Source organism: Liolophura sinensis, chromosome 12 (genome assembly GCF_032854445.1).
Source record: "Liolophura sinensis isolate JHLJ2023 chromosome 12, CUHK_Ljap_v2, whole genome shotgun sequence".
In the NCBI taxonomy this organism is placed as follows: domain Eukaryota; kingdom Metazoa; phylum Mollusca; class Polyplacophora; order Chitonida; family Chitonidae; genus Liolophura; species Liolophura sinensis.
Genome location: NC_088306.1, coordinates 20,683,751 through 20,711,536, shown reverse-complemented (window position 1 = coordinate 20,711,536; position 27,786 = coordinate 20,683,751). Strand labels below are relative to the sequence as shown.

At 38.5% G+C, this 27,786-nt stretch overlaps 3 protein-coding genes across 5 annotated transcripts in view; 1 reads left to right on the top strand and 2 right to left on the bottom strand.

Annotated features, from left to right (window-relative positions):
• The window catches only part of LOC135479888 (serine/threonine-protein kinase PAK 3-like), a 41,978-nt gene extending 34,133 nt beyond the window's left edge, over positions 1-7,845 (bottom strand). The window contains exon 1 of one of the 3 annotated variants that reach the window (XM_064759791.1): positions 7,650-7,845. In XM_064759791.1, the coding sequence (XP_064615861.1) occupies positions 7,650-7,714 (65 nt within the window). In that variant the 5' untranslated portion in view covers positions 7,715-7,845. The remainder of the gene's footprint in view (positions 1-7,649) is intronic. The other 2 variants (XM_064759790.1, XM_064759793.1) reach the window with 2 other exon arrangements.
• Positions 1-27,786, bottom strand: part of LOC135479890 (uncharacterized) — a 192,754-nt gene that overhangs the window by 98,304 nt on the left and 66,664 nt on the right. The window lies entirely within an intron of this gene.
• LOC135479778 (phospholipid scramblase 1-like) lies at positions 17,894-26,783 on the top strand. Its single transcript, XM_064759683.1, has 7 exons — positions 17,894-18,089; positions 21,640-21,711; positions 23,556-23,760; positions 24,958-25,069; positions 25,654-25,759; positions 25,965-26,023; positions 26,757-26,783. The coding sequence occupies exons 1-7, from the start codon at positions 17,894-17,896 to the stop codon at positions 26,781-26,783; spliced, it is 777 nt and encodes a 258-aa protein (XP_064615753.1).

Sequence of the window (27,786 nt, the reverse complement as noted above, 5' to 3'; positions counted from 1 at the left end):
AAATAGAGGCATTTTAGAGGCGAAATGCTCCTAAATTTCTGGATTGGCTCTGGGTTGACTAACTCGATACCCCCAAAGAGACAAATTATGTATCATATAGATCACTGGCCAAATTAAAAGCAAGAATTTCAAGCCTTGTACATGTATATCAGACATTCAAATGAATTGGAATGACTTCCTTACTCTACATTCAGTTACATTCCTTAGTTCTTTGCCGGTTTGTCTTGAGGGTATTGACCAGGTAGGTCCACCATGGATGGCGACTGTTATCTGAACGTCTGCCATGATACCTAATATCTGCTGTGATATATATATATATATATAAATATAAATATATACATTTATTCTATGATGATGTTTTCCATGGCCTATGATTCTGTCTAAATGCATACTACAGTATGGGTGGTGTTCTCTTTCACTTTTTGTTAAGGTTTTACTCAGAGTATGAGGATGCCTGTCAGAGCTCTACAAGTTTTCGTAATACTCGGTCACAAGTGACAACAGTCCCGTTCATTTTTCACATACATGTAGATCTCGCTACAAAAAAAACCCACACAAAAATGCTGAGACTGAATCCAAAATACTGCTGTCAAGTATATAAAAAAAAAAGGCCCAGCGTACAGATAAAGTTTAAAGACAGACAAATCTGCATAATTTATATTCTCTCTTTCTGAAACCTGAAACACTACCACCTGAAATCTATTGATACACATGTAAATCTGCTAGTAAGGGGAGATAACTGCCAGTTCAAACAGGTGCATGCTCAGCATCACAAGTCAACACCTGGAATGCTCAGTTTGACATGAATTGATAGTCTGGCTATTTCTGTGCTAACCTCAACCGGATCCTGATTGAGTTACAACATGCAGCATGTTGGGTACCGTACATGCGTATATCTACGTGTTTAACAGTCAGAAATGTAGCTTACCATATTTTATCACTGTAAATAGTCTGCTATATGAAGATTTAAAAGTCCTACAACTTTCAAATCCTACATGCAAAAAAATTAAAAATGCCTACCCAAATGAAACTGGCCCCACTGTGTTTCGATCCATACTGGTTCCCATCCCAGTAATATAAATTTTTACATATTACTTTGCAAAATACATTGTTTTTTGTTTTTGCTTAGATCTTCAATCAATAACCATGTATTTGTTAGGCAGAAAAAATGTTTAATAAATCATTATTTTCTAAAAAAATATCAATTAACTTCATGATTTTATCACTGTTGCAATATCTTAAGATTCAACAAGAATTTTCACATGTACTTTTTTAAGGTGTGTTTCATTGTCTTTCACTGATATATTTGCAGTATATTTTCACTTCACAATTTTGTAGACCATTGCCATTCTTGTAGTTATAATAAGTCCAAGTACATCAGCCAACAAAATTTAGTTATAATGCAAAATATGACACGGCCACAACTAGAGTAATTTTAGTTCTACAAACCACTTGGTCTCCCTAACTGTTGGGCGCCCACACTAATCAAGATGAATTAAAACTAATGAGTAAATTGAGCAAAAAGTTTAGTTTAGATAAAAATTTCTTTCACTCACAGACTTAACAGTACCCAGAAAACATGCATTTGCATTTTCAAAATTTCTTTATGCAAAGTCACAATGTCACCTTAAAAGTTTGGGATGAAAGCCTTCAATTTTTGTCTAAATATGGTCGTGTATGGTTAAAGAATTACACTAGCTATGGTGTTAAGAATACCTTTACTGAGCATAGATTATATTTATTTTATTTATTTATTTGATTGGTGTTTTACGCCGTACTCAAGAATATTACACTTATACAACAGCGGTCAGGGAACCGGGGGGAACCCACAACCATCCGCAGGTTGCTGTCAGACCTTCCCACTTACGGCCGGAGAGGAAGCCAGCAATAGCTGGACTTGAACTCACAGCGATCGCATTGGTGAGAGACTCCTGGGTCATTACGCTGCACTAGCGCGCTAACCAACTCAACCACGGAGGCGATTCATAGATTATATTCCAGGAACAAATGCCAAATTACGTGTATTACATTTATATACACGAACCAAGACACTGTTTACTTTATGAATATAAAACAGATGTGTAATAAAAGCGCACAGAAGAAAGTTTCTAGCATCTCAAATAACCTTACGTATCCATGTAACAGTTTTAGGACTGTACACGTAACATTCTCCATGCAAACAAACAGCGCTGCAGCAAATGCTATAGTACATCAAATATTTACACCAAATCTGTGTATTTGTTTGGTAGCGTAAACACTTCAGAGTGCTTTTGGCCTTGGATTACTAACTACAGAGAGACTAGTGTGTTACATAAATAATAAGTACAGTACTACAAGTATACATAAAAATGCAGCTCCACAGGGAAAGTGTATCTTTTAGTATGAAGATGTAAGACTTACAATTTGGAATGTATGCTCCAACATGAATCATCTCTAAAAAAGGATAAAAGCAGCAAAGCCCTACTATTTTTTTTTTCTCTTTCTTTTTTCTTTAATTTCTCCACAAAAAAAACAACATTGCCGGTGCTTCACAAATCAAACCTAGTAAAAAGGTGAATTTTTGCCCCCACCGCCCCCCCCACCAAACACCAAATAGGATGATATCAGTTACAACATAAAGAAATGTGTCATTTTTCATATGACCATTTTACTCTCCTTCTCTTGTGTCACCAAGTAAAATGATAAAGTCCCAAATCACCTCAGTTTTTCCAACCACGATGGTAGATAAGCCTGTCCACTGTATGTCTTATGAATATATTAATATGCTATCTGCAATTGTTCATATTGACTGTTCAACATGTCCAGGTGTTTCTGGCTGGTTAGAGCAACTGGACGACGTGTTGTGTTTTCGCTTAGTTGTATGCATTCATATAAGTTTGTTCAAACACACAAATACATATGCACTAGCACCAGTTAACTGACGGAAGCTATTTACAGGTTATCTCTGATGCCCTGGTCTAAAGGCTTAAGTATATCCTTATTCCCCTGCCCTGGCGTACAACAGCACCCCCTCTCCCCTCCTCCTCCCCTACCCTCTGGCGTCCAGTTTAGATAGCCTCCAAGGTTTACTATTTCACACACACACTCACTCTAGCATGCCCCTAAAGGCACTGACAGCTTCTAATTTCACACAACTGTCTGCATAAACCAGGGCATGCTAACACCAAATCCTGTAGTACAGCTTCATGGCTCTTTCATCAATGCCTCTTTTTTTTTTTCTTAGATCAACATTATATGCAACAAAAAAGATCAAATTTTTCTTTCATCAAGATCTGACCTAGCTGGCATGACAAATTTGTTAACAGTGAATTTATGTGCCGTAATACATGTATGATAACTAACTACATGCAACTACCACACTTACTGGGACAAATCACTTCAGAAAACATCCTTAGTATAAAAAAAAAATCAGTTTTGTTCGAGGAAGTTTAAAATTTGTACACTGACTCTACTACAGAACAATGTACCAGCCACAATTTCAGTTCTTTGGCGTTCTGAAGTTTGCTTGTTCAACGCTTGCAATTCGTGCCTTAAATCTTAAATTGGAAAAACATAAATATGAGCACTGCAGTATTACTATCCAGGACTGTTAGTTTGGTTCCTGAGCAATAATTTGCATGTTTTTGGCTCCACATTACTCTAAGCTATAATTTTAAATAATATCAAAACAAGGGCATTCATCTTTGAGCAATCTTAATTCCTGCTAATTTTAATATATAGTCATGCAACATGGCATTGTTAATATAAATTTCCTTATTTATATACGCCACTGCACTCAAATATTTCACTCATTATATAAAATTACTGGTCACCTTTATGGGTGGAGGTAACCGAGCAGAGATTGTATAAAACCAACACCCTTTGTCAGGAACCTAATAAACTTTCTGACCAAAAACTGGCAGCTTAATCAATCGAGAGGGACCCTTCAGCTCACTGAGCCAGCAAAGGATCAGATGTTGCCGATGATAACACTGTGACAAAGAACACATGCTTAGGTAGCTGTGAATGTGTCTATTTTGACGCCTTTGCACCCAATATTGCTTGTAACTGTACATGGACATGTGCTTTCCAATATGAGCAAAGGGTAATCATGTGTCCGAAAATGTAACAAAGCAATAAAATTCTTCCACTACATAGAACAGCCCAGAAAAACAAATTAACGCATGTCGTAAAACCACAGGCTATGGCTGAGGGAGATATGTTCGATTCAACATCTGCAAGGGCATATGGCATGCATTTTACACATCTGCATGGGTTTCCCAAGACTTAAGGAGAAATTATTTTTTTCTCTTCTAATAGAAAACAGTTAGGGGGCACATTTTTTCCAATTATCAAAGCTCTCCAAGATTGCCAAACACAGCACAAGAATTCAAAGTGCAATGCTTAAGAATGAGAAACATTAATCGATTTCGCTCCAAAATTGGATAACTTAACTACTTCTTAATTACAAAGCCTTGCCCAACAGAGCTTTTCACACCTAAGGCTCTGAAAATGAACTCTTCGGCATGCAGGAATTGGATTCTTCCAACATCTGTTTCACTGCAATGGGTTCTGCCATAACAAATGTTGAGGGTGTAATTTTACGAAAAACTCTTTACGAGGTGATCTTAAGAGGTGATGTTTTATGAGAATACCCGGCGGTGTTATTGAGCCACCATCAAACTCTGACAAGATTCAAATTCCTTTCAATTTCTAATCTAAAGGCCAGCCTAATAAATGAAGAGGTTTTACAAATTTTCAAGTTCACAACAGTTGCTAACAAGAGCCTCATTTTCTTTAATGTTTTTACCCATGTTTTAAAATAATCTTAATTTTAATGTTAGTCCCAACTTTCTTTCACCTAAAGCAGTTATGTTAATTCACATCACTATAATCATTTCCATGTATAATGCACCTGTGTCCAAAAAGAAAACAAAAATACAATGGCACCTTGACAAGAATGGATAACCCAATAAGACATAAGAAGAAAAAAAAACAAGTTTAATTTAAGTATAACATGTAACAAGATGAAAAAATACCGACCATGACTTAAATTCTCAATCTTTTGTACAAGTACACCTTTATAAATTAATACCACAGAAAATAAATCTTACATGTGCACGAAAAAATTAACGCACAGGTCAGGTAATTCCTAAAAAAAATTCAAAATTAAGGGAATTCAGCCAAAAAACAAAAGTAAATAACGTAAAATTCTTGTGTTTTGGCCTGATCTGGTGACTCATACCCTACATGAAAGTGTCCATTCTTTCCCTGCTAAGAGGTCGACCAGTGTGATATTTGCACAAAGCTGATAACGTAATACTCTAACCAAGTTACAGGTGATTCATAATTTCGTTATCACCTCCTCTCCCACAGGCTTTACCACCTGTTCCCAAAACTGTCTACACAGGTAATCAAGACAGACACAAAGACTCTGGAATGTTTTTTCGTTTTACAGTGACACGCACGATGCATAAGTTAACTATGAATGTGGCATTCTTTACATATCCTCAGACTTTCAAGTATAAATCTGTCTACATAGGATAAACTTTTACCCTATACACTGCATTCATTTCTGTCCTTTGGACTGCAAGCAAGTGGATCCATTAAATAAATTACATAAAATTGGAAATTTTTTGAAAACAAGAAGGTAAAACATCTACAATCTGTCTAGATTTTGGAGTTTTTAATTCAAATTTAAGTTCAAACAACCACTGTGTTCCTTTATCAAACCTGAGCGGTGATCACATGTTTACTGGCTACATGTACACCAATTTCAAAGATTCAAAACAATTATGATTTTACAAGATTTGACAAAAACTACAGTCAAATATACATTAATAACTCTATACATGTATATGCATGTAACTTTACTAATTTTGCCCCATACTTAACGGTGCCAACACAATTTTGCTTTACTTACTTTGCCTCAAGTAAGGCTTTTTTTGAAGTATGTATTATGTATTGATCAATCTGGAAAAAGTCAAGGAATTTGTTAATTCTGTCTCCCTGTGAGCATGTATACAGACTGCATTCTATATAGAAAAATAGAGAAGCACCTTTGTTGCTTTAAATCGTTATTGTAGCCCTGAAGAAATAAGATCTTGACTGATCTTTACTGTACAGTACATGCCATCAACCATGTACATGCACAGCCTCATGTCTTGACGAGGTACAAGTCTCTCTGTACTTGGTTTATAATTAGAGTGTTTCTAGGTCTGTACATGTACTTGTGTATGCTTACATGTTTTTCAGCAGTTAAAGATGAGTGTTAGAGTTATCCAAAAATTTAAGTCTCAATATCAGAGCTTTTCGGCAAGAAAATCAAAACAGTGAACAGAGACAGATAAGTTCTTCAGTACGAAATTGAACCATACATTGCACATCATATCCACAGAATTTTTTTTTTTCTTTGAAATATGCCTTTGAAATTTGAATATCTCCATCCAAATTTTAGAAGTTTTAGGGTATTCCTTACCAAGGGGCAAAGACTGGGAGGGGCTTTAGAGCTGCTCTTTTCTGGCCTTTAAGACCAGTAAACCAGGCAGGCCATGGGACAGATGAGTGTGTGTGGGAAGGGGGTGGGAGTGGGGGGGGGGGGTGTGGACTTGTGGGGTGTATCAGAACAGGTTCACCAGATGGGAAATGTCTGCCCTAAACTGATAGATGAGACCTGGATGCTACCAAGTATGCAAACAGTGTGGCCAGAGGGCAGAGCAACCAGCTGGGTGTACCCTACATTCCTAGACATTTCACACTTCCCAACTTTGTACAAGTTTTTATGCAGTTTTTTGCACAGACATGTATTCATGATGGACAAATATTTATACAAACCCATTTTTATGACTGACCATCAGCAGTATTTTGTATAAATGTCCAAAAAATAAGCCTGAGTAGACAAGACGTTTTTTTTTTTTTTGGTTTTTTTTTTCACATTATGTTGATGCAAACATACCCACAGCATGATGGCTGAAGCTTGAGATGCTAAAACCTGCCATAGTTCCATGGCCCTCCATGACAAGACCAAATGTCAGCCATTACCAGAGCTTACAAGTATGTACAGAAACATTCTTGGTGATGGTACATTTCCCTACTGATTACAATCTTGCGGCATGTGGCCTAGGTTTTAAAGTCTGAACTTTGGACAATGTTCATTCCACAGTATAAGATGTATGTGTACCTGTACTGTAAACCACATGCAGGGAATTCTAAATGCTTCCAATGAATGAAATTGCCCCAGTAATACTGCCCAGTATTTCTCGACTCTACACAGCTTTTGTTGACTGAACTTTCATGTAACACAGTACCCCCACTGTGTAGCTCATTAGAACTGTTGTTTATTTACACATGTTAGGTAAATTACATTAATGGTTGAACACCCTTTGGTGCAGGCAACAACATAACCAAAATCTAAACGTAAATTATTAAGCCAGCAGAGCTACCATTTAGCTCTGCGCAGTGAAGAGAAAATGTTGGAAATGGCTCTAACTTTAGAATAAGCATTCCACCAATACATCACACTGTCTACGACCAAAAAACAAGTTCCTGCAAAAGGGTGACATAACGGGAGGCAGCTATGTTCAGCTCGCAATATGTAACAAGCTTCAACTAATCACTCAAAGACAAGTTGATACCTAAAGAGTAACACAAAGGGAGGTGTGTTTACCTGGGTACTAGTGAGCCTGACAGGGGGCGCTGGTGGCTTCTCTGTGTTTTCAAACTCGGACATGTTCATCTCACAATACTGGACAGCCGCCAGTTGTCTGAAAAACAGGGTGAACAAGTTCTAATGGCAGTGAACAAAAATAAATCAAAACCATACAGCACACATGTAATGTACACAAACCACAGAAAACGTATTGAAACCATAACACCACAATACACGAATATAAAAATACAGTAATATATATGTATCAAAATCACATGTGTACTTGTAAGCTTTCATTAGTAACACAGGTATTTTATCAAACAAACAGTAAGTGCATGCACGGTCATAAAATCAACATGACAGTAAGACATCAATACTAAAACATAGTAATATGTACATGTACATGGTAAACCAAACCAGAGAACACCATATTAAAAATGATCATAATAAAAATTTACAAATACCACAACCCAGTAATTTATCAGATTTAGACACGATAATGTTGTCTGAGCCAACAGGGCATGCGAAGACTTCCCAAATTGAAGACTATAACGCACCTTGAAGACAACAAATTTCTGATAACATAGCCTATGGTAATGTAATAATAAAAACACCCACTGTTTCAGCCATTCTCCAACATAACCACCACATATCCTGTTAATCCCTGCTTATAGTCTGAATTCAAAATCTGCTTTGTATTTAACTGAAGAAAAGCTTTGACGAGGAGCACAGTGTTAGGAACATTTCCGGTTGCCATGGTAACAGACTATGCTTCTATGTCATCACTCCCCTGTGGTCAGAGTTAGTCATAGATAAAAACAGGCCTAGCCGGTGAGAAGTGACCAGTCTATAGACAAGACAAATAGATCTATACTTTTGACTCACTTTCTCTCTCTGGATGATAACCATGACACATACTGGTACAGATAATTAAGTCAGTCATCACAGATATAAACAAGCCAGTGTACACGTACCAATACAGAGACCCGTACATGTGCGTATCAACAAGTATGAAAAAGGCGCTTTTTAAAACACTGCAATTTTGTACATTGTCATTACCGCTTTGTTTTTGTATATTTGTTGGTGACTCACCATTACGCTACCTAGATAAAATTTTAATTCACAGAGAATTTAAAACAAATCTAAATTCTACTTAAAAGTACTTGGGTATTCATGTACAGGTGTATTACAAGATGTATTAATTTATTTCATTGTTGTTTAACCCTATACTCATCAAATTTTACCACACATGATCAATGTCTATAGATCTCTGGCAATACACTGACAACCGACACAGATATGCGCACCATACTGGTGGAAGACGAAAGTTATCTACACAAATTACTACACTTGCAGGATCAAACACTTTTTGTCGCCAAAACCCCCACAAACAGTGAGAGTAAAAAATCTACAAATTCCTGGTCCAAGGCAGGACTTGAACCCGGTTGATTGAGTCACTTTTCAGCCATAGGATCATTATGGTGTAATTTGACTAAATGCATTATTCTCATGCTGTGTGAGAAATGAGCAGTGACGTGGCAGGTTTGTATGAAGCTCCCACTGTTTCAGATGAGACTTTGCCTTGAGGTGGTTTCTTGTCCAGGTAGCGTGCAAGGGCAGTGGTTTTCTCTGAGCTCTGTCTACAGTATAATACTATACATGTACATGACCACCCAATATAAACTTCACAGGAAGCAATTTTTATATCCTCACACAATACATCTAATCTTTTTGCACACACAAAAAAAACAATTAAGTTCACCTCCAGAGGCTCATCAGACAAAACCTGTGATGCAATCTACCTGTCCATCTGAGTTCTCTCTACCTGTATGATGAATCCCGACAACTTGTTCTGGTGGCCACAACCATAGTCAGCTTGCTACCCCCCACAATACTCCCACAGGGGCCCAGACAAGTGCTGTAAGCTCACACCATGGCGAGGCAGACCCAAACACTGACATTTAGTAACTGAAGAAGTCACTGTTTATTCTACCACAAAGTTGGGTTATAAGATCACCTGTGTGGTAAAACTATCTTATTTCGTAGAGATGTTATGCATGCACCAGTAGTTCTCAGTACAGATTATAACCTGATGAAGAAGCACTGCCTTTTACACAACACGATCCACTTAATATCTTTGCCCACTGTCTTAGACTTAAACAGATCTCACAGTTTTGAAAGCTGTAAAATGAACATGTATAGCCTTTAACAGTATAATTCAGTTCCTGCTACGCCTGCACTGATAGGAACCAAACGGTGGGCTCAATTTTACTTACCCACCTTCCATCCCCCTTCCCCCCTTTCCAAAAAAATCACAGAAGAGAAAGTTGGATGGACTTTGAAGTTCATACAGAAAGTGTAATGTTGTAGTGTTTAATGAGAATCAGCAATGCTCCTAACTAGTGTTTTGGCTTCTAAAAATAAAATTCCAAGATTCACATCACAATCATACTTTAAAAGTCTTGATAACATGTTGAGAAAGTAAAACCACTGCAGTATACGTGATATAAATGACTAAGACACCTATGCAGTGGGTTCCCTATAGTTCTGAGCTTTCAAGGTAAACCTGAAATCAATGTCACACGAACACTCAGAATTATACAGAATCGTACATACAGTGATACACGTATGTTTGTTGTTGTATCCTTAGAAAGATTACGGAACTTTAATGAAACCACTTCATACCAGATTTTATCATTTACAGATTTCCTAGCTTATAATTCCAAGAATAGAGTATAGCAAAGGATTGTCCTGAAATAAAACTGATTTTCACATGTTCTTAGATTTTATAATATTACTGTTATCCAGCCTGAACTATTACATATACATGATCATCTATACATGTATGTACCAAGAAGACTAGTAAATGAACTTGTAAAACAAAATCGGTCTTTTAGCAACCTGCGGATGGTCATGGGTTTCCTCCGGGCTCTGCCCAATTTTCTCCCACAATAATGCTGGTTGCCATCGTATAAGTGAAATATTCTTGAGTACGACGTAAAACACCAATCAAATAAATAAATAAAACAAAATCAAACTATATTACATGTATATGTGTTATTACTCAAAAGAATAAAGTACCACATGTACTGAAGATAAAACATTACAATAAAGTATTACAAATTTATACTTACAAGTACCACAATACCAATAATAAAATATTAGTATTGAAGAGGAAGAAGATTCGCAAACTCGAAATACATGTACGTGTACATTAAAGTTTTCCTATCAGATACTTCTCGTGAAATCTGTCAAAATAGGCACGGATGCAGCGGGCGTAGGGTAGAGCCCCAAACTCATCCATATGTACGCATATTTGTGTATTAGGGTGACAAGGTTACATTCCCTTACGAATCAATCAGCTGATGGGAGTGGCAATATACAAGGGTCAATACAGATAGCACTTCTCTCAGTAGATAACATGTCATAAAAGTACAGGTCACACAAAGGCTTCAAAGGCTTTTCATTCCATCACAGGATTTCATGACTATACATGTGTGTGTACCGGAACAATAGTAAGCACCCCTAGTACAGAAGAATAGGAAGTATACTCAGGTTAATTTGTAAACCTGAATGGTGTGGGCAGGATAAATGCTGCCTGACAAGACTAAACTGCAGCCTGGGTGTCCCTGAAACCCATCTCATCATACAGTATGCTGTTTGTAGTACATGATGCACACGAGACAAAATGTCTGTCCCCTACAGCTTCAGTTCATTCAGTAAGATCTGTTCCCCAAACATGGTACAGACAGCTTATCATTTACTGACAAAAAGTGATCAATTTGTCTACAGTCACAAGTGTGAGTCAGTGCTTGTACATGTATATTGACCCGGCTTGTCTTGTTGGTGTTTAATACCGACCACCAACGAATTTTTCACTCATGGTAAGACTTATGGGTGAAGGAAACTAGTGTCTCTAGTGTACATCAATACGTGTATTGATACCTACACATACATGTAAACCTTTACCAATCATTTTGAGTATATACATGTACCTATACAGTACACCAGTACATAAAAACTTATAACTACTAAATTTTGATTTGAAAAGTGTAGAAGCAGGTGTGGTTGAGGTTTGGGGAAGGGGGGGAGGGGGGGGGGGGGTAAAAAAGGGCAAGTAGCAGAGGTTGCAGACAGCTGTCTACTGCTGTCCCCGTAGTCGCCTACTTTAAATATTCTTACTATTTAAATCAATAGTAATCGTGGTATAATTACTTTCAATTCAGCCTCCTACTTTTGAACTTTGACCTCCTTCTCCAACTCTAAATGAAAACCCTGGCCATGGGGGCTTTTTATCTTTTGAAAGTCCAAAGTAACTATAGTCCTGGAACCATTACCAGTGTTCTTTGTTACCAATCATGAGTAGGACGTCTCTTGAATATGATGACTATTCAGCGTTATGTATTTCTTTGACAGTTTTTCTAAGCAGTTTTCTTGGTGGAGGATCAGTTGATACATGATTCCACCAGATTTGAGTAACTTGTGATTACCAAAATGTTTCTGATTCATCAAAGTTTGACATATGGGGAATTAAGATGCCTTCCCTGTATAACTTAAAATTTTAACCAGACTGCATTTTTTTAAGGCAACTACATGTAAATGTCATAAAAAAATATTTTTGGAATGAAAACTATCCCAGTAGGACATCATACTACCTTCCAAATAAACCTAAACACACCTTTCTTAATTCAACAGAACAATTAGAATCTGGAAAAATGAGTAACTTTATCATGGAAGAAATTTTTATGTCATTTAGGGTATACTGAAACTCTCTTCACTTGCCTGCAAAAGTTGCAAGATGGAATACAACAAGTGAGGGTACAGGAGAAACAGACAACAATGGATAATAGAGTAAGAACTACATGCATTGTACTAGTAGGCTATGTGTTAGACAACAGAACAATATGCTCAGCACACCATGTACATGTGTATTCTAAACATAAACACAGCAGTTTTTGCACTAGTGTCGCAATGAAGCAGAGTTTTGTTTTAACTGCCTTGTTATTTAGACAATATTTTCACCTCCACATCTGTGTGAGTAACAGTGGATTATCAACAGTGCTGGCCTGTTGATAATCTCCAATATTATGATACAAAGTCTTGTCTAGAGTTCATTCTTTCAGGTAATGAGTCTGGGACTCAGACAAGAGCGTACTTCACAGCTTTGACCACACGAGCATGCTAATTTCTTATTGCTTCCTAATTTGGATTTGCAAAGGAATACTTTACATGTACCAGTACATGTTTATTCTTTCACTAAAACTTGAGTAAACTTTTTCAGAGACTTAACCTGGCAGACATGAGCAGCTTGACAAAGCTGGTCATTTGAAGACTCTTAGTTTGGTTTCCTGCTAAAACTGTGAAAGAAAGACATGACAATGCTAAATCAAATAGGCCCGTCACTCATATAGGCCAACATGTAATGTTAGTTGGTAAACATGCTGAACTAATGTGGAAGACTAAATAACACTGGCTTTCCAAATAAAAGTAAGTACTCCACATAAGATCTGAGCAATCTCGGGAGGCTACATTGGTTCATATTGATCCACTGATTGGAAATATACATATTAATGGTATATATTAAGTCAGAGTTGGTTAAATATACAGGGGCATCTATTCTTGAACCAACTCCCCAGACGTGGAGAGTACAGAGTTGGTCTCGCCGGCTATATGATGGGATCCAGAGTCAGATTAACCGTTTTACAGGGGTTCAAGACTGAGACCAAAAGGCCTAATTGCTCGTCTTTCGTGGCAAATTATCATGTATGATGTAATATGATATACAGGGGCAGACGGGGCTTTGCCGACAAACATCAACGACGGGAACGGTCTGCCGCACCCTCGGTTCGTGGAGAATGACATATACAACGATCAGGGAATCATTCGGCGTTTCTGGGCGAATTCCTGTTAAAAAGGAAATACAGTGGACCTAATTTGAACACTACAGTCTAATTACCTCAGCAGTAAGTGTAATTTCCGCTCGGATCGCGTCACTTCACACCACAAGTCGCCCAGTCAAGTACCGCATGATTTCAATAAGCCTCCATCAAATATGGCCTATGACGAATCTCGCGACACCTCGCCGACACGCGAGAGGCAACGAGAGCCGATAAATATGACTAATGCTTGTGTCATTTCAGAGAACGACATTTGTCATAATATCTTAAGACAGCCGATCTCCTCAAAACACGACATATTTCTGCGAGGCGCGTAAACGTGCGGGCAAGTGAACAAACAGAGAAGCGGGGAAAATAAATAAAAGACTGATTAAAAAGAAATCCTAGACGAATTCTTGTGACACAATGTTTCTGTGTGCTTGCACTCTCCTTCATTCTATTTAGGCCTATTACATACCGGTAATACGCTCGGCGATTCCGGCGCACATTTCAAATCTAAAAATATTTAGGCAGTTAAAGTTAGGCTTGTGAAACGAGTGTGATTTAGGGAAACATATGGTTATCTATACTGATAACCCTAGGTCTGAAGCAGCTACTATTTTCTATTTAAAATAAAGGTAGGCCTAAGCCCCCTACATGTAAGTATATATCAATACATATGGGCCTGCTTTGTAATTTAAAGCTCTATCAGCTGGCCTAAGTATAGGACAAAATTGGCCTTTAGTTACCTTAACCAAGTTTTTTTTTTCATTATTTAGAGTAAGTATACTAATGCCGCCTGTCGTTACCTTAACTATTTCTTTATTTCATTCGTCATACTTCCAGTGGTTTAGTATAAGTTCAAAACCACCTTTACTGTAAATGTATAGAAAGTTTATGTAGATTGCTAAGCCTATATCTATGGCTTTGCGCACGTGGTCGGTTAAAACCTAGATGTAAGCTATGTGTGCTTGGGGTTTTACATCGTACTTAACAAATTTTCAGTCATATGACGACGTGGAGTGATTAGAAAACCTATATAAGGGTAAAATTTTAACACAGTAGGCCTATAATTGTATACATTTGTATACGGTGTATATAATTTAAAAGAAAGTGTAAAACTGAACGACTGAAAGATGGAATAAAAATCTTCCCAGCCTATATATACATGTAGCTGTTTTAATTTACAAAACTGTACAATAAAAACGGCAACAGCCTATAAAAACTTACATTCACAAGCCTGTGTACATGAGCTAAGTAACTTAAGTAAATACCTGTGGTAATTTTTTCCGTATCAATAAAGAAAATTGATTCAGGTGTTATGAACTATATCACGTGTATGCCTTTTGAGCAGCTATTGTAAAGCCGTACGTCTTAGCGCTTTGGCACGATGTAAGTTCACATGTGGGCAAGCTGAACTCGAGCACAAACTTCTGTATGTGACGACACGGCTGATTATGGGATTGAACCTAAAACTGAAGGATTATCATTTATGAGCCCGTGGCGAAATGCATAGTTTTTCGTTAAACTTTATAGAACCGGTATATCATCATCATCACCATCACCACCACCACCACCACCACCATCGTCATCATCATCACCACCATCATCATTATCATCATCATCATCACCACCATCACAATAATAATAATAATAACAACAACATTTCTACTGTTCTACAATATATGTGTTAATGGGGGGGGGGGGGGATGAGTGCTTAGGCTTTAACGTCGTAGGCCTATACTTAACAATTTTTTAGTCATATGACGACGAAGGAGTCCTTAGAGTGCATGTACGTGTAATGTGCCTCTTTGTGTTAATTGGTTCCCATACACATCATATATACAGTTAGTTCGTGCTGTGCTTAACAACCAGCGTATTCAAAAAGCTGATAAAAAAATAGAACGCTAGAGAAGCCAACTGGAAAAAAGCACTTGTGGCGGGAGTAAATATGTATTTTGTATATGGGTAGTTGTGTGCATTCTTAAGTATTTCTCTGCAGGCCTATATAATAATACAATTATGGGTTATCCAATTAATTTTTCTGTTAATGGTCATTTATCAATTTTAATTCATGCGATCATTTCACTTTGAATTGTAAATGTTTTGGTGCCATTGATTATTTATTTATTTATTTATTTATTTATTTATTTATTTATTTATTTATTTATTTAATAAACAAAACCAAACAAAGCGAAGTATACCTAACAAGCAAACAAACAATTAATCAGCACTATGTGTTTACTCCAGTAACTCAGCTGAGTTTCAGATGAAAAAAAAATTTGCAGTCGACCTTAAAATGTGACATGTTATACTGAAACATTAGTAATTAATTAGTCAGTACATGCTATGTAATGTGGTGAAGACCTGATTTTGATAGTTTGGCTCAGGTTGTATTCTTTCATTCTTGATTCAGAATTTGTAGCATTCTGATATAGAATTAAGAACGCAAAGGCTAAAGTTAAATATGAATATTTGATAACTGAAAGAGCATTTGAATATTTGATTTTATTATACACCGGGGAGGGTAGGAGCGTTTGAATAGCAGTAGCTGCCCGTTTCAGTTTCGCCACTAAATGTGCTTCATCAGCTTCTTGAACAAACAAAACAAAAACGTCAGTCATCTGTCCAACATGCCAGATCAGACTTCTCACCTTCCAGCTGCGACTTTAAGTCAAAGCCAAACATGACTGAATTTGAGCCTCGAACCTTTTGCCGACCTTATTAACTCTTGAAATTGGGTCATTAATACCATCTTAAAATATATGTGTGTTGTTAGTGTTTTTAACGGCGTCACGTGCATTATATATGGATAATATGAGTGTAGGCCTGTATGCTTAGGGCAGGGTTAGTCCATGCCACCAAAGTGCTGCTGCCACTGAAGTATCATGCCGAAGATACTTGACACCCCACCCAGACACTTTATATTGAAACCGTGCCGAACAGCCCTGTTTCCTTGTTCTAGTCCCTCAGTGCTGAGATCCAAGTGAGGCAGCAGCAAGTAAAATTTTGATATTACCCGACCCGGGTTTGAATCCAGGCCTTCGATCTTCAAGGCGGACTCTCTAACCATTACCATCGAAGTGGGGACACGTACTTTATTTCCACGAATATAACGGAACGTTTGACAAAATTAAGGTGTTCTACAGTAACGTATGTATGCATATCCATGTCCTTGGTCTGTTTATAAAGAACTCATACACATACCTATATGTACTCAGATATTGGTATATATCTGTTTTCTTTGCCAAAAGTCACAAGCAGGTTAACTGGTTTTTTTTTTTGTTTGTTTTTTTTTTCTTTTGTTTTTTCAACCTCTGGCTTTTTACACGCTGATATATATTACATATATTTAAAAATGTATAGTAATGAGTACAATTATAGATTTCTTCAACACTGGATAAAAGATATACAAATTATATAATGAATTAACTAAACATTCATTTTCGTGTTAGATTCAAGGAAAAAGTCATATAACAATTTATTCTAATCATGATGTTGGCTTAATTTTAGGGAAAACTGTTTTCACTGCTAAATACGAATTGCCGTTTTAACTCTTTCGTGCAAAAGCCCTGCCTTAGAATGCCCTCAACGCACAGTTTTGACCCTAGGGTTAAATTTAATTGGCGAATATATTTTTCTTTGTTCAAAGGTAATGGGTTTACACCATGTAGACCTATGTGTTCATAGCAACACCATGTCGTCGGACAACATACTCTTGGGCCAATGCATACATAAGGCGGGTCACAACAACGCGACAGTGACGACAAGAATGCGAATTTGAACAATATGGTATAGCACGGCTCACGAGCAGTCTACCCGTCCTTTAACAATAACGATAAATCATCCCGTGGCACAAATAGCGTTAACCCTTCTCTTCTTGACACATTGTGAACTCTTGTACCATATTTAATGCCGTGAATTTCTCCTTGCGCATTATACCTTTATTAAAAACTTTTTTTTTAATCATCATCTTTTAGGAACTTTACCGGTTATAGCAATTTTTTAGTTTAAAGGTAAAAGTTTATTTGAATTATTTTGTGTAACAGATTTTGAAATCAGAATTAATCGTCCCAAGGGTTAAAGTCAGCCTTTTTCGTTTTCATTGGTTCCTTTGAATAACACTGGAGAGGGTTTGACGTCAATAAATGCGCATTTGGAGAGCAGACATTGGTTTTGGTATACGATAGCATGCAAGTCATATTCTAGAAGCTGTGTCCAGTTGGGCGGAACCTTAGAGCACCGAGTTGAAAATTGGTATTTGAATTAGAACCATCCCAAGATAGGCTAGGGCCAGGAGAGCGCGGGGACAAAGTGCGCCGAGCGGTTCGTGTTAAGCCAAGAAACAGTGTTTTTCACTTCTCAGTGATAAGACAAACCTCTTGTAAAAATGTCTGGCTTTGCAGTTACAAAGCAGCCCGGAGGTAAGGAGGATGACACGGGTGGGATTCAGTTTGAGATGCAGGAGAACAAACGAGGGGACCCGTTCTCCTTTTGTGACCGGCTCGCCACCCCCGCGGGCTGTCAAGTTCTGAAGGACGTCAACAGGCTGGTCATCCGCCAAAACATCGAGGAGGATATCGAGGGTAATTATAATTAGATATCCGACATTGACAGTGGGGAATATCGAGTGTAATAATTAGATATCCAAGATCGATAACTAAGGATGTAGAGGTTAATTATAATAAGATATCTAATATGTGAATATTCTGTCCATACATAGAAATACATAGAATTATCCAACAACACACAGCTTAGTCGTATACCAACACCGACCTGAAACCATTCCATATTCTTGAATACGGCGTAAAATAACCCTCGTGTTTCACCTAGCCGTTTACCGATATTCAACAGTATTACACTCTGTGGTATAGCGATATCCATCTTCATTACAGTGATATCCACCAGTATTTCACTCAGCCATGTGTACCAATAACCCTCGTGTTTCACCCAATCGTGTACCGATATCCATCAGTGTTACACTCTGTAGTTTAGCGATATCCATCTTCGTTACAGTAATATGCATCAGCATTTCACTAAACAATTGTATACGAATAACCCTTGTGTTTCACCCAGTCGTGTACCGATATCCATCGGTGTTACACTCTGTGGTATAGCGATATCCATCTTCATTACAGTAATATTTGCCGGGATTTCACTCAGTCATATATACCAAATAATCCTCGTGTTTCACCCAGTCGTGTACCGATATCCATCAGTGTTACATTTTGAGGTATAGCGATATCCATCTTCATTACAGTTATATCCACCAGAACTTCACACAGTCCTGTATAAACATCTCCGTCGTGTAGGCCTACCACAATCGATCGATATTCCAAACAGTCCTGGATACCAATCTCCGTCGTGTACCACAATTCATCAAAATTTCAAGCAGTCTTATGTCAATATCCATCAGCATCCCACCCGGTCCTGTACTAATACTTATAGTCCTACATATCGATATCCATTAGTTGTACATACAGTCCTATATCAGTATCCAGCAGTTTTTTAAACAGTCTCATACTGGTACCAATATCCATCTGCTTTAAAGGCTTACAGGCTTACATTGTACACGATTTTCATACTGATTTCATTCATTCGCCTAGAACATTCTTTGCATCTTCCCGTCATTATTATAAATAGTTGACTGCTTCTCTTTGCATGAATCCGTTCTAATTTCGTACTTCATTCTTTCTTAGTTTTATAGTGTTTGTGCATCGCTATTTGCATCGGAAATGGGCATTGCGATTACACTGAGTCCATTTGGGTTAACATGTAGGTATACGCATGTCTGTTTCGACGCTTATAAATATAGCATTCTCCACCAATGTTCAGCTAGTTTGCCAATATGTCTTTATTTATTTGATTGGTGTTTTACGTCGTACTCGAGAATATTTCATTTATTCGACGGCGGCCAGCATGGTGGTGGGAGGAAACCGGACAGAGTGCGGAAGAAACCTACGACCGTCCGCAGATTGCTGCCAGGCCTTCCAACGTATGACCGGAGAAGAGCTTTGACAACATTCAATCACTAATCTAACCGCATTGTTTCTCTATTCATATCCCACTAACTCGTCCTTCGTAAACCCACACATATCACTTATCCTTAGTGCACCGCGCAATTACACCACCAAGCATTCCTATTACAATGACTTCCGCACCACTGTACTCATCTAGAACCACCATTTATTCACATGCATGCGAGATATTTAGATCACTAGCCTGATATCATATACTTTTGAACTGCTTCGACCAACGTAACGACTATGTCCATGTTTGCTGCTCACTGCAATGTACGAATGTCTTCAAAAGAGCAGGCGATTTCAATCATTTTTTAACGAAATCAAACTTTCAATTATGTCTAAACGTATACAAGTATATGTTAAAAACAATCCAAAACTTGACTGAATCCAGACGTATGTTTCACGAGATTTCACGAGATTTGTGGAATGTTACTCAAGGTAGGCCTATCACAGTTTTGAGCAATGACCTCGATGCAAACTCTGATTATCATAATGTATAAGCGATGATATTTGATCTGTGTATGCCACTGTGGGCTTTAAATACGCTTTAAACTGCTTGCCCTTCGAAGAAAATTTTACACATGTTAGCACGGATTTTCAATTTTAAGTGATAAAATGTACAAACTTAATATTAAATCTGAGTAAGGTTATACATATGAGCCATCGTGATAATTAAGAAAAAAGCATAAAGACAAATAAAAACGCATTGTCAACTACTGTGGAGTATCTCACTGATAATGACGAGAATATATTATTATTTTCATTTCATTTCATATTTTATTCGCAATAACCCTTAAATTAAACACATAGGTATACATGTAGAATGCATCTGGGGGAGAATAAAGTTCATATGAGCTTGTAAATATATGTATATTCTCTCTACATGACGTACATGTACATGACGTTCGTGTTGGTTGAAGACCAGTGGCCCTCAACGAAAGTAAACCTGTTCAAACGACCCAACGAACGGGTATTATCACATGTGCCCCGTGCACAAAAGGGGGCTTTAAACTTTTAAACCTCTTTATCCTAACTACCGTGTGTTGTTTGTCCGATCAAGCAACGGTGACAGTTGAAAATCAAGTACAGCGAACGGCGGCTAGTTTAAATATTTGGCACGACCCACCCGTTGCTCGTGGCGCTAGTTGTCTGGTATATGGAGCATGTGCACCAAAGATGACGACAATCGTATATTTGGGAGTGTCAGTTGTCCACTCTGTAGAAAGACCCATATATAAACATATACAGAGTTATAATTGTATACATTCCGAAGTCTTTAACCATTTATTTCTCAACATACGTTGAATATATGCTGACTGTAGAGAGTGGAGGCATAACAATTGGCGGATTCACAGTTCGGTCAGTCATTTTAATCAAATATGTTAAACGAAAAATTTCATTATTATAACATTGTGGATATGCAATAGGGGCATGTTAAGTGTGTTTAATATTGTTAAACGTCAATTTGAGTATGAAATCTTCAAACCTGTATACATTTATATACAAAACAAATGGGTGTAAAGAATGAAGGAAACAAATGTATAATATATCCCTACTTCAAAGAGATGAGACGAAATGAGGAAATAAGGGGATCAGCTATGCAATGTAGAGTACTATGGCAACGCTATCATAATTAAGACGAAAGGTGATATATGATTCATTACTTTCGGTTTTATTTCAACCATGTTCAAGAATGAAAATGCTATGCAACTGTAAACGGTGTATATAAACTGAATATTTATTATTATACAATTATTATTTACCGGCACGGCGCAATGATCCAGGAGCCTCTCACCAATGCGGTCGCTGTGAGTTCAAGTCCAGCTCATGCTGGCTTCCTCTCCGGCCGTACGTGGGAAGGTCTACCAGCGGATGCTCGAGGGTTTCCACTGGGCTCTGCCCGGGTTTCTCCCACCATAATGCCGGCCGAAGTCGTTTAAGTGAAATATTCTTGACTACTGCGTAAAACACCAGTCAAATAAATAAATAAATAAATTAATAATAAATTAATAATAAATTAATAAATAAATTAATTACCGTAGTACCACATGATACCTCTAGATTTTGAAGTATTTCTGGGTAAATCCTCTGTTTACATTACGTATGTTTCCAGGTCCGTGCGGAAGTGGAAGTACCTTTACCATTTTCAATGACGGGGAAGACATCATGTTTTACGCTGGAGAAAGTAAGTTGCAAGTAATTATACCACGTAAATGAACGAATTATGGGAGAAAGAATTGTCCATTAAGTTCAACATATATATTCTTTTTGATCGTTATTTACGCTGGCATGCATAGAACACTCACAAATATGGACTGGATCACCCGACCGCAGCGCGCTGGACACTCGGCACATACAAAGGCTGGACAACCTAGCCAAAGCACACCTGACACTCAGGACCGGACAACTATATAGACTACACCCTCCGACAACAGCATGCTTGGCGCTCAATGATTACAGGATCTGGCATGTAGAAATATAGACTAGAACCCCCGACCACAGCTTACCTGACGCTCAACGATTACAGGATCAGGCACATACATAGATTGGACCACCCGACCAAAGCATACTTGACACTCAACATTTAGAGGACCTGACACATGTATAGACTGGACCCCCGACAATGCTCAACAATTAGGCGATTTGACTCATATATAGACTGAACCAACCGACCACAACATGCTTGACGCTCTACAATTGGACGATCTGACTTATATATATAGACTGGACCACCCGACCACAGCATGCTTGACACTCATAGAGGACCTAATACATATATAAAGACTGGACCACCCGACCACAGCACGTGGGGGCGCTCATCACATACATAGACTAGACAACCTGGCCGCAGCACGCCTGACTCGACAATTAGAGGACCGGACAACTATATAGACTGGACCCCCGACCACAGCATGCCTGGCGCTCAACGATTGCAGGATTTGGCACATATGTAGACTGGACCACCCAACCACAGCATGCTTGGTACTCAACAATTGGACGATCTGACACATATGTGGATTGATGGACAACCCGACTACAGCATGCTTGGTGCTCAACTATTACAGGATCTGGCACATATATAGACTGGACCACCCGACCACAGCATGCTTGGGGCTCAACAATTAAAGGGCCGGCTATATATAGACGGGACCACTCGACCACAGCAGACTTGACTCTCAAGAATTCGAGGATGTGACACATGTATAGACTGAACCACCCCACCTCAGCACGCTTGACGCTCAACAATTAGAGGGCCGGCTATGTATAGACTGGGGCCCCCCGACCACAAGATGTTTGACACTCAACAATTAGGGGATCAGATATGTATACAGACTGGACCACCCGACCATAGCATGCTTGGTGCTCAACAATTGGACGTTCTGACACATATGTGGATTGATGGACCACCCGGCCACAGCATGCCTGACGCTCAACAATTAGAGGATCTAACACATATATATATACTGGACCATCCGGCCACAGCATGCTTGGTGCTCAAAAATTGGACGATTTGACCCATGTATAGATTGGATCACCCGACCACAGCATGCTTGGTGCTCAGCAATTGGAGGACCTGACACATATATAGATTGGACCACCCGACCACATCGTGCTTGACGCTCAACAATTAGAGGATCTGACACATGTACAGATTGGGCCACCCGACCACAGCATGATTGGTGCTCAGCTATTGGACGATCTGACACATGTATAGATTGGACCACCCGACCACAGCTTGCATGACGCTCAACAATTAGGGTATCTGACACATGTATAGGCTGGACCACCCGACCACAGCATGCTTGACACTCAACTCAGCATGCTTGGTGCTCAGCTATTAGAAGGTCATATATATAGGTTGATGGACGTATTTTCAATTTTATCTCCAGGTACCATCACAAAATCAGCATTTAAATCACATTTCAAATATCGACTTAAGCGGATTTGCAAATCAATTACATATGTTAGTAACTCTGGATGTACAGTGATATTACGTATAACTACACCCACTCTCTTCCTCCTCCCCAGGGTCGGATTGCTTCAGCCGGTGGATTTGTGGTCCCCACCGTCAGTTCTCGCTGTCCATCTGGAACGTCCAGGAAGAAGAGGTGTTAAGCCTAACTCACCCGTGCTGTCGCTGTGACTGGTGCTGTTGTGTCGACTGTTTTGTCTGTGCACACAGACTCACTATCTCAGACCGGAAGAACGACCAGATCGGCTCCATTGTCCAGACGTAAGGGAATTGTGGGATTGAGTGACTGATTTATCATGCATGACATTTTTAAAGAACTGTGAATATATATTTAAAGGAAAAGAAAACATTAACATGAAGTACATGTCAGACGAATGACCACAATTAAATACTCTCTTACGGCGTAATTCGATTTATTTTTTCTTAGAATTCATTCAACCAAAACATTCGATTCTAAAAGTGACCTTTTTTAGATTATGTCGTGACGAGTGACGTCACATAAGGACTTTGTCACCTGACTCACACAGACTCCTACGTGTCCACATTCATATGGAGCTATGAAAGGTTTCGCCATATAGAGCATAAAAAGATTAATTTCAAACAAAAAAGCACGTGTTTGACACAGTTGATACCCACTGGGACCCCACAGACCAGTGTCTAATGGCCATTTATCTAATATGCTTCATTTTAGTGGGGTTTTTTTGCGATTTATTTTTGAAGTATTAACTTTGTATTGCCAAGGTGCATTAACACTGAAATTTGTGTAAAATTTAAATTTTGACCACACTTAATTTATTTATTAACTTATTCGACCTTAAAACTTAAGAACTTTTCACTCTTGCGATAGTGGCCGTACAGGCACATGAAGTATGCAGATTTATACTGTACTCTCTAAAAACCACTATGTACTAGTGGTACACAGTGGTGTAAATGCACATCCACATCATATTGTGTACTGGTAGTATGTGTACATGTGTGTACCGCTGATATACAAGTCACTGTGGATGTGCAAATTTGTACACAATCGTTTTTAGAGGGTAGTGCAAACATGCAAAGATATGGGGAAAAAAATGACTGCCTTCCTGCCATCGAAGGAAACAAGTTGATAAGTTCATAAACACACTGACTAAGAAATAAATGGATTGCTTTTGTTTGTGTATATCTGAAAATGCAACCGACTGTATTACTATTGTCCCCAGAGGCCCTCGTGTATGCCCTGGTGGTTAGCGTGCTAGCGCAGCACAATGACCCAGAAGCCTCTCACCAATGAGATCGCTGGCTTCCTCTCCGGTCGTACGTGGAATGGTCTACCAGCAACCTGCAAATGATCGTGGGTTTTCCCCTGGATATGCCCGATCTTCACCCACCATAATGCTGGTCGCCGTCGTATAAGAGGAATATTTTGGAGTGCGGCGTGAAATACCAATCAAAGAAATAAATAAATATTTTTGCCTTCAGGTTCAGTTGTTGTCAGCCGATGTTTGAGATCCTGGATAAAACCAAGGAGCCTATCGCCATCTTCAAAGGACCTTGTTGTCCTTGCCGATGCTGTACCGATATGGAGTTTCCGGTATTTTTTCCCTATCTTCTCTTATCATTATCATATATTTTAATACCTTTTTTTGGTTCTTTTTTTTCACTTTTTTTTCTCTTCTCTAAATAATTTATTTATTTATTTGTTTGTTTCTCTTTACTGAAATAAGTAATGTTTTAGGTGTACCTATTCGCACATTTAAGCCTCTATTTTCTTGAGCATTGTTTGTTTGTTCGTTTGTTTATTGTAATATAGTAATGTTTTACGTATATGTCAACGTTTTTGAGTCTGTTTTTATTTTGAATCCTTAATTTGAAAAGATGTTACATATATGTCTTGGAACTCTGTACAGTCTCATTAAATGAATATTCTTGGAAACAGTTTAGGGAATGAAGACTATGTTACCAAGAACTTTCTATCGCGTGTTAATTCCATTTGCTATTCTATTTGTGAATAATCATTTCAACGATATACCATTCCCATTATAACGAAAATTAGTATTTCTTCATGTTTGAAGGCGACATAAAATTATGAACTAGATGAATTATAGCAGTAGTCCGCTACGTCAATGATAAACATTAATGGTGCTAATCTTTCTTTCTCTCCCACCCCTCGTTCAGATTATGGACGCGTCCGATACCAAGGAGATGGGTTACGTGATGAAGAGATGGGGAGGGGAGAGGCCGGATGGGATTAACTGTGACCACGAATACTACGAGATCATCTGTAAGTATATATGCAGACCCGAACTCGAGGCGGACGATCGACACCATAAAGCCACTGGAGCGATCAACTGACATTTCGTGTACGAGTTTAGCTATATTAAACACATAATTGTTACCATACATTTATCTTGTGCATCATTCAAGAATATGTTTTTGTTCATATCAAAATGAAATCATCGTTTTACTATTTCGTTTTGTTTATACAGTTCCACCAGCCATGCTGTCGAGAGACAAGGCACTCATGCTGGCCTCCTCATTCCTGATCGTAAGTTTCTTAATGCTCTTTTGTATCTGTGATAACGACAGAAGTTTAATCCCAATAAAGCCGTATATATATATTGTCATTACGTGTGTGGCTATATATTGTGTCTTGTGAGAGGACGTCCATGCCGCCAAAGTATCATGCCGAAGACACCAGACATGACATCCCACCAATTCACATTACACCGACACTGGGCCAGCCAGTCATGTTTCCTTGACTCTAACCTCTCAGTGCTGAGCGCCGAGCGAGGCAGCAGCAAGTACCATTTTTAAAGTCCTTACTATGACCCGTCCCGGCTTTGATCCCGGGGTCTCCCGACTTCGAAGCGGATGCTCTAACCACTAGGCCACCGAAGCGGCGGAATTAAGTCGTGCAGTTCACACACACACACACACACACACGCACACGCGCACACAAACACGTGCAAATACACACGCACACGCGCGCACACTCACGCACGCGCACACACACGCACACGCACGCACACACACACACACACACACATGCGCGCACATTACAAGTTAGGGCAAGTTACTGGCGAACTTTCTCACATGTAAAGCGCACATTTTTACCTGCATAGCGAGTTGATTATGCACATGTTGGTAGAAGTCAAGTGATCTCCAGTGAGATTCACGTGAGTTATTCATCGTCATGTGCACATTTGAAATATGTATTAAAAGAATGTTTACGTGTATAAATGCGTGTATGAACATTTCTTGCATCCTTCTACTTTCAGCACTACATGTACTTTGAAATTTCCTAATGAGGGAAGACGTGAGATGGTCTGCCAGCAACCTGCGAATGGTCGTGGGTTTGCCTCGGGCTCTGCCTGGTTTTCTCCCACCATAATGCTGGCCGCCGTCGTATGAGTGAAATATTCTTTAGTACGGCGTAAAACACCCATCAAATAAATAAATAAATAAATAATCTGGGAAGACGCTTTAAACAGCTGAGGTATTCTTAGAGGTGGTTCGAAGTGAATTTGGGAAAGGCATCTCCCATGGATGATTATACTTTTATCAGCAGCATTTTGATGAGAAAAGTCTGGCAGTATGCATGTTCTCTGTCAGTTATTTTGGTTATGAACTAAAGATGATTTTAAGCCCCATGACAAACTTCCCACAAACGACGACCGTTTCTCACCAATGACGAATAGTGAAAAGCTGTTTCTCACTATAGACGATCTTTTTCCACTAATCATAACGTATTGTGAGCGATACTCTTTTCTAACGATCAATGACTGTAAATATCAAAATGGCCAAAGGATAATTTATTACCTGAGGGTAACCTTTTGCGAAAAACAGTTGCATTTTCTAACAAAAGATGACAATGCTTAACAGAAATAGCCTGTAATATCAAATATTGGGGTTTACTGGCAAGCGATGTGAACGTCAACTGTACAAGCGATATAAAATGGCCATAGTCTTTAGGGCAAACGGTAGGCAACGGCCTTTTTTGGCCAAATTTTTTTTCAAACATCGGTCATTTCTAAATTCTTATTCTGACTAAAGGCCTTTCAGTATAAAAGAAGGCAGACGGTGATATAATTTACATACCAGGAACATGTACATACACGTTATTTTATTTATTTATTTTTTGTATTTTCATTTTTTCATAAACACTATTGTATACAATATATATATATATACAAGTTATTAGCATCATAGTGAAATGTAAAGCATTATAAGAACATTCACTAAATATAGTAAGTGAACAGCTCGTTCATGTACACATGTTCTATAACGATTAATGCGTCTCGTGTATAT

What these genes read in the sequence shown, in the direction of transcription:
- LOC135479778 (XM_064759683.1), top strand. Translation starts at nt 17,894, where the DNA reads ATGTCTGGCTTTGCAGTTACAAAGCAGCCCGGAGGTAAGGAGGATGAC. An exon ending in CATGTTTTACGCTGGAGAAA is followed by an intron (nt 21,712 to 23,555) that starts GTAAGTTGCAAG and finishes CCTCCTCCCCAG; the next exon opens with GGTCGGATTGCTTCAGCCGG. An exon ending in GTACCGATATGGAGTTTCCG is followed by an intron (nt 25,070 to 25,653) that starts GTATTTTTTCCC and finishes CCCCTCGTTCAG; the next exon opens with ATTATGGACGCGTCCGATAC.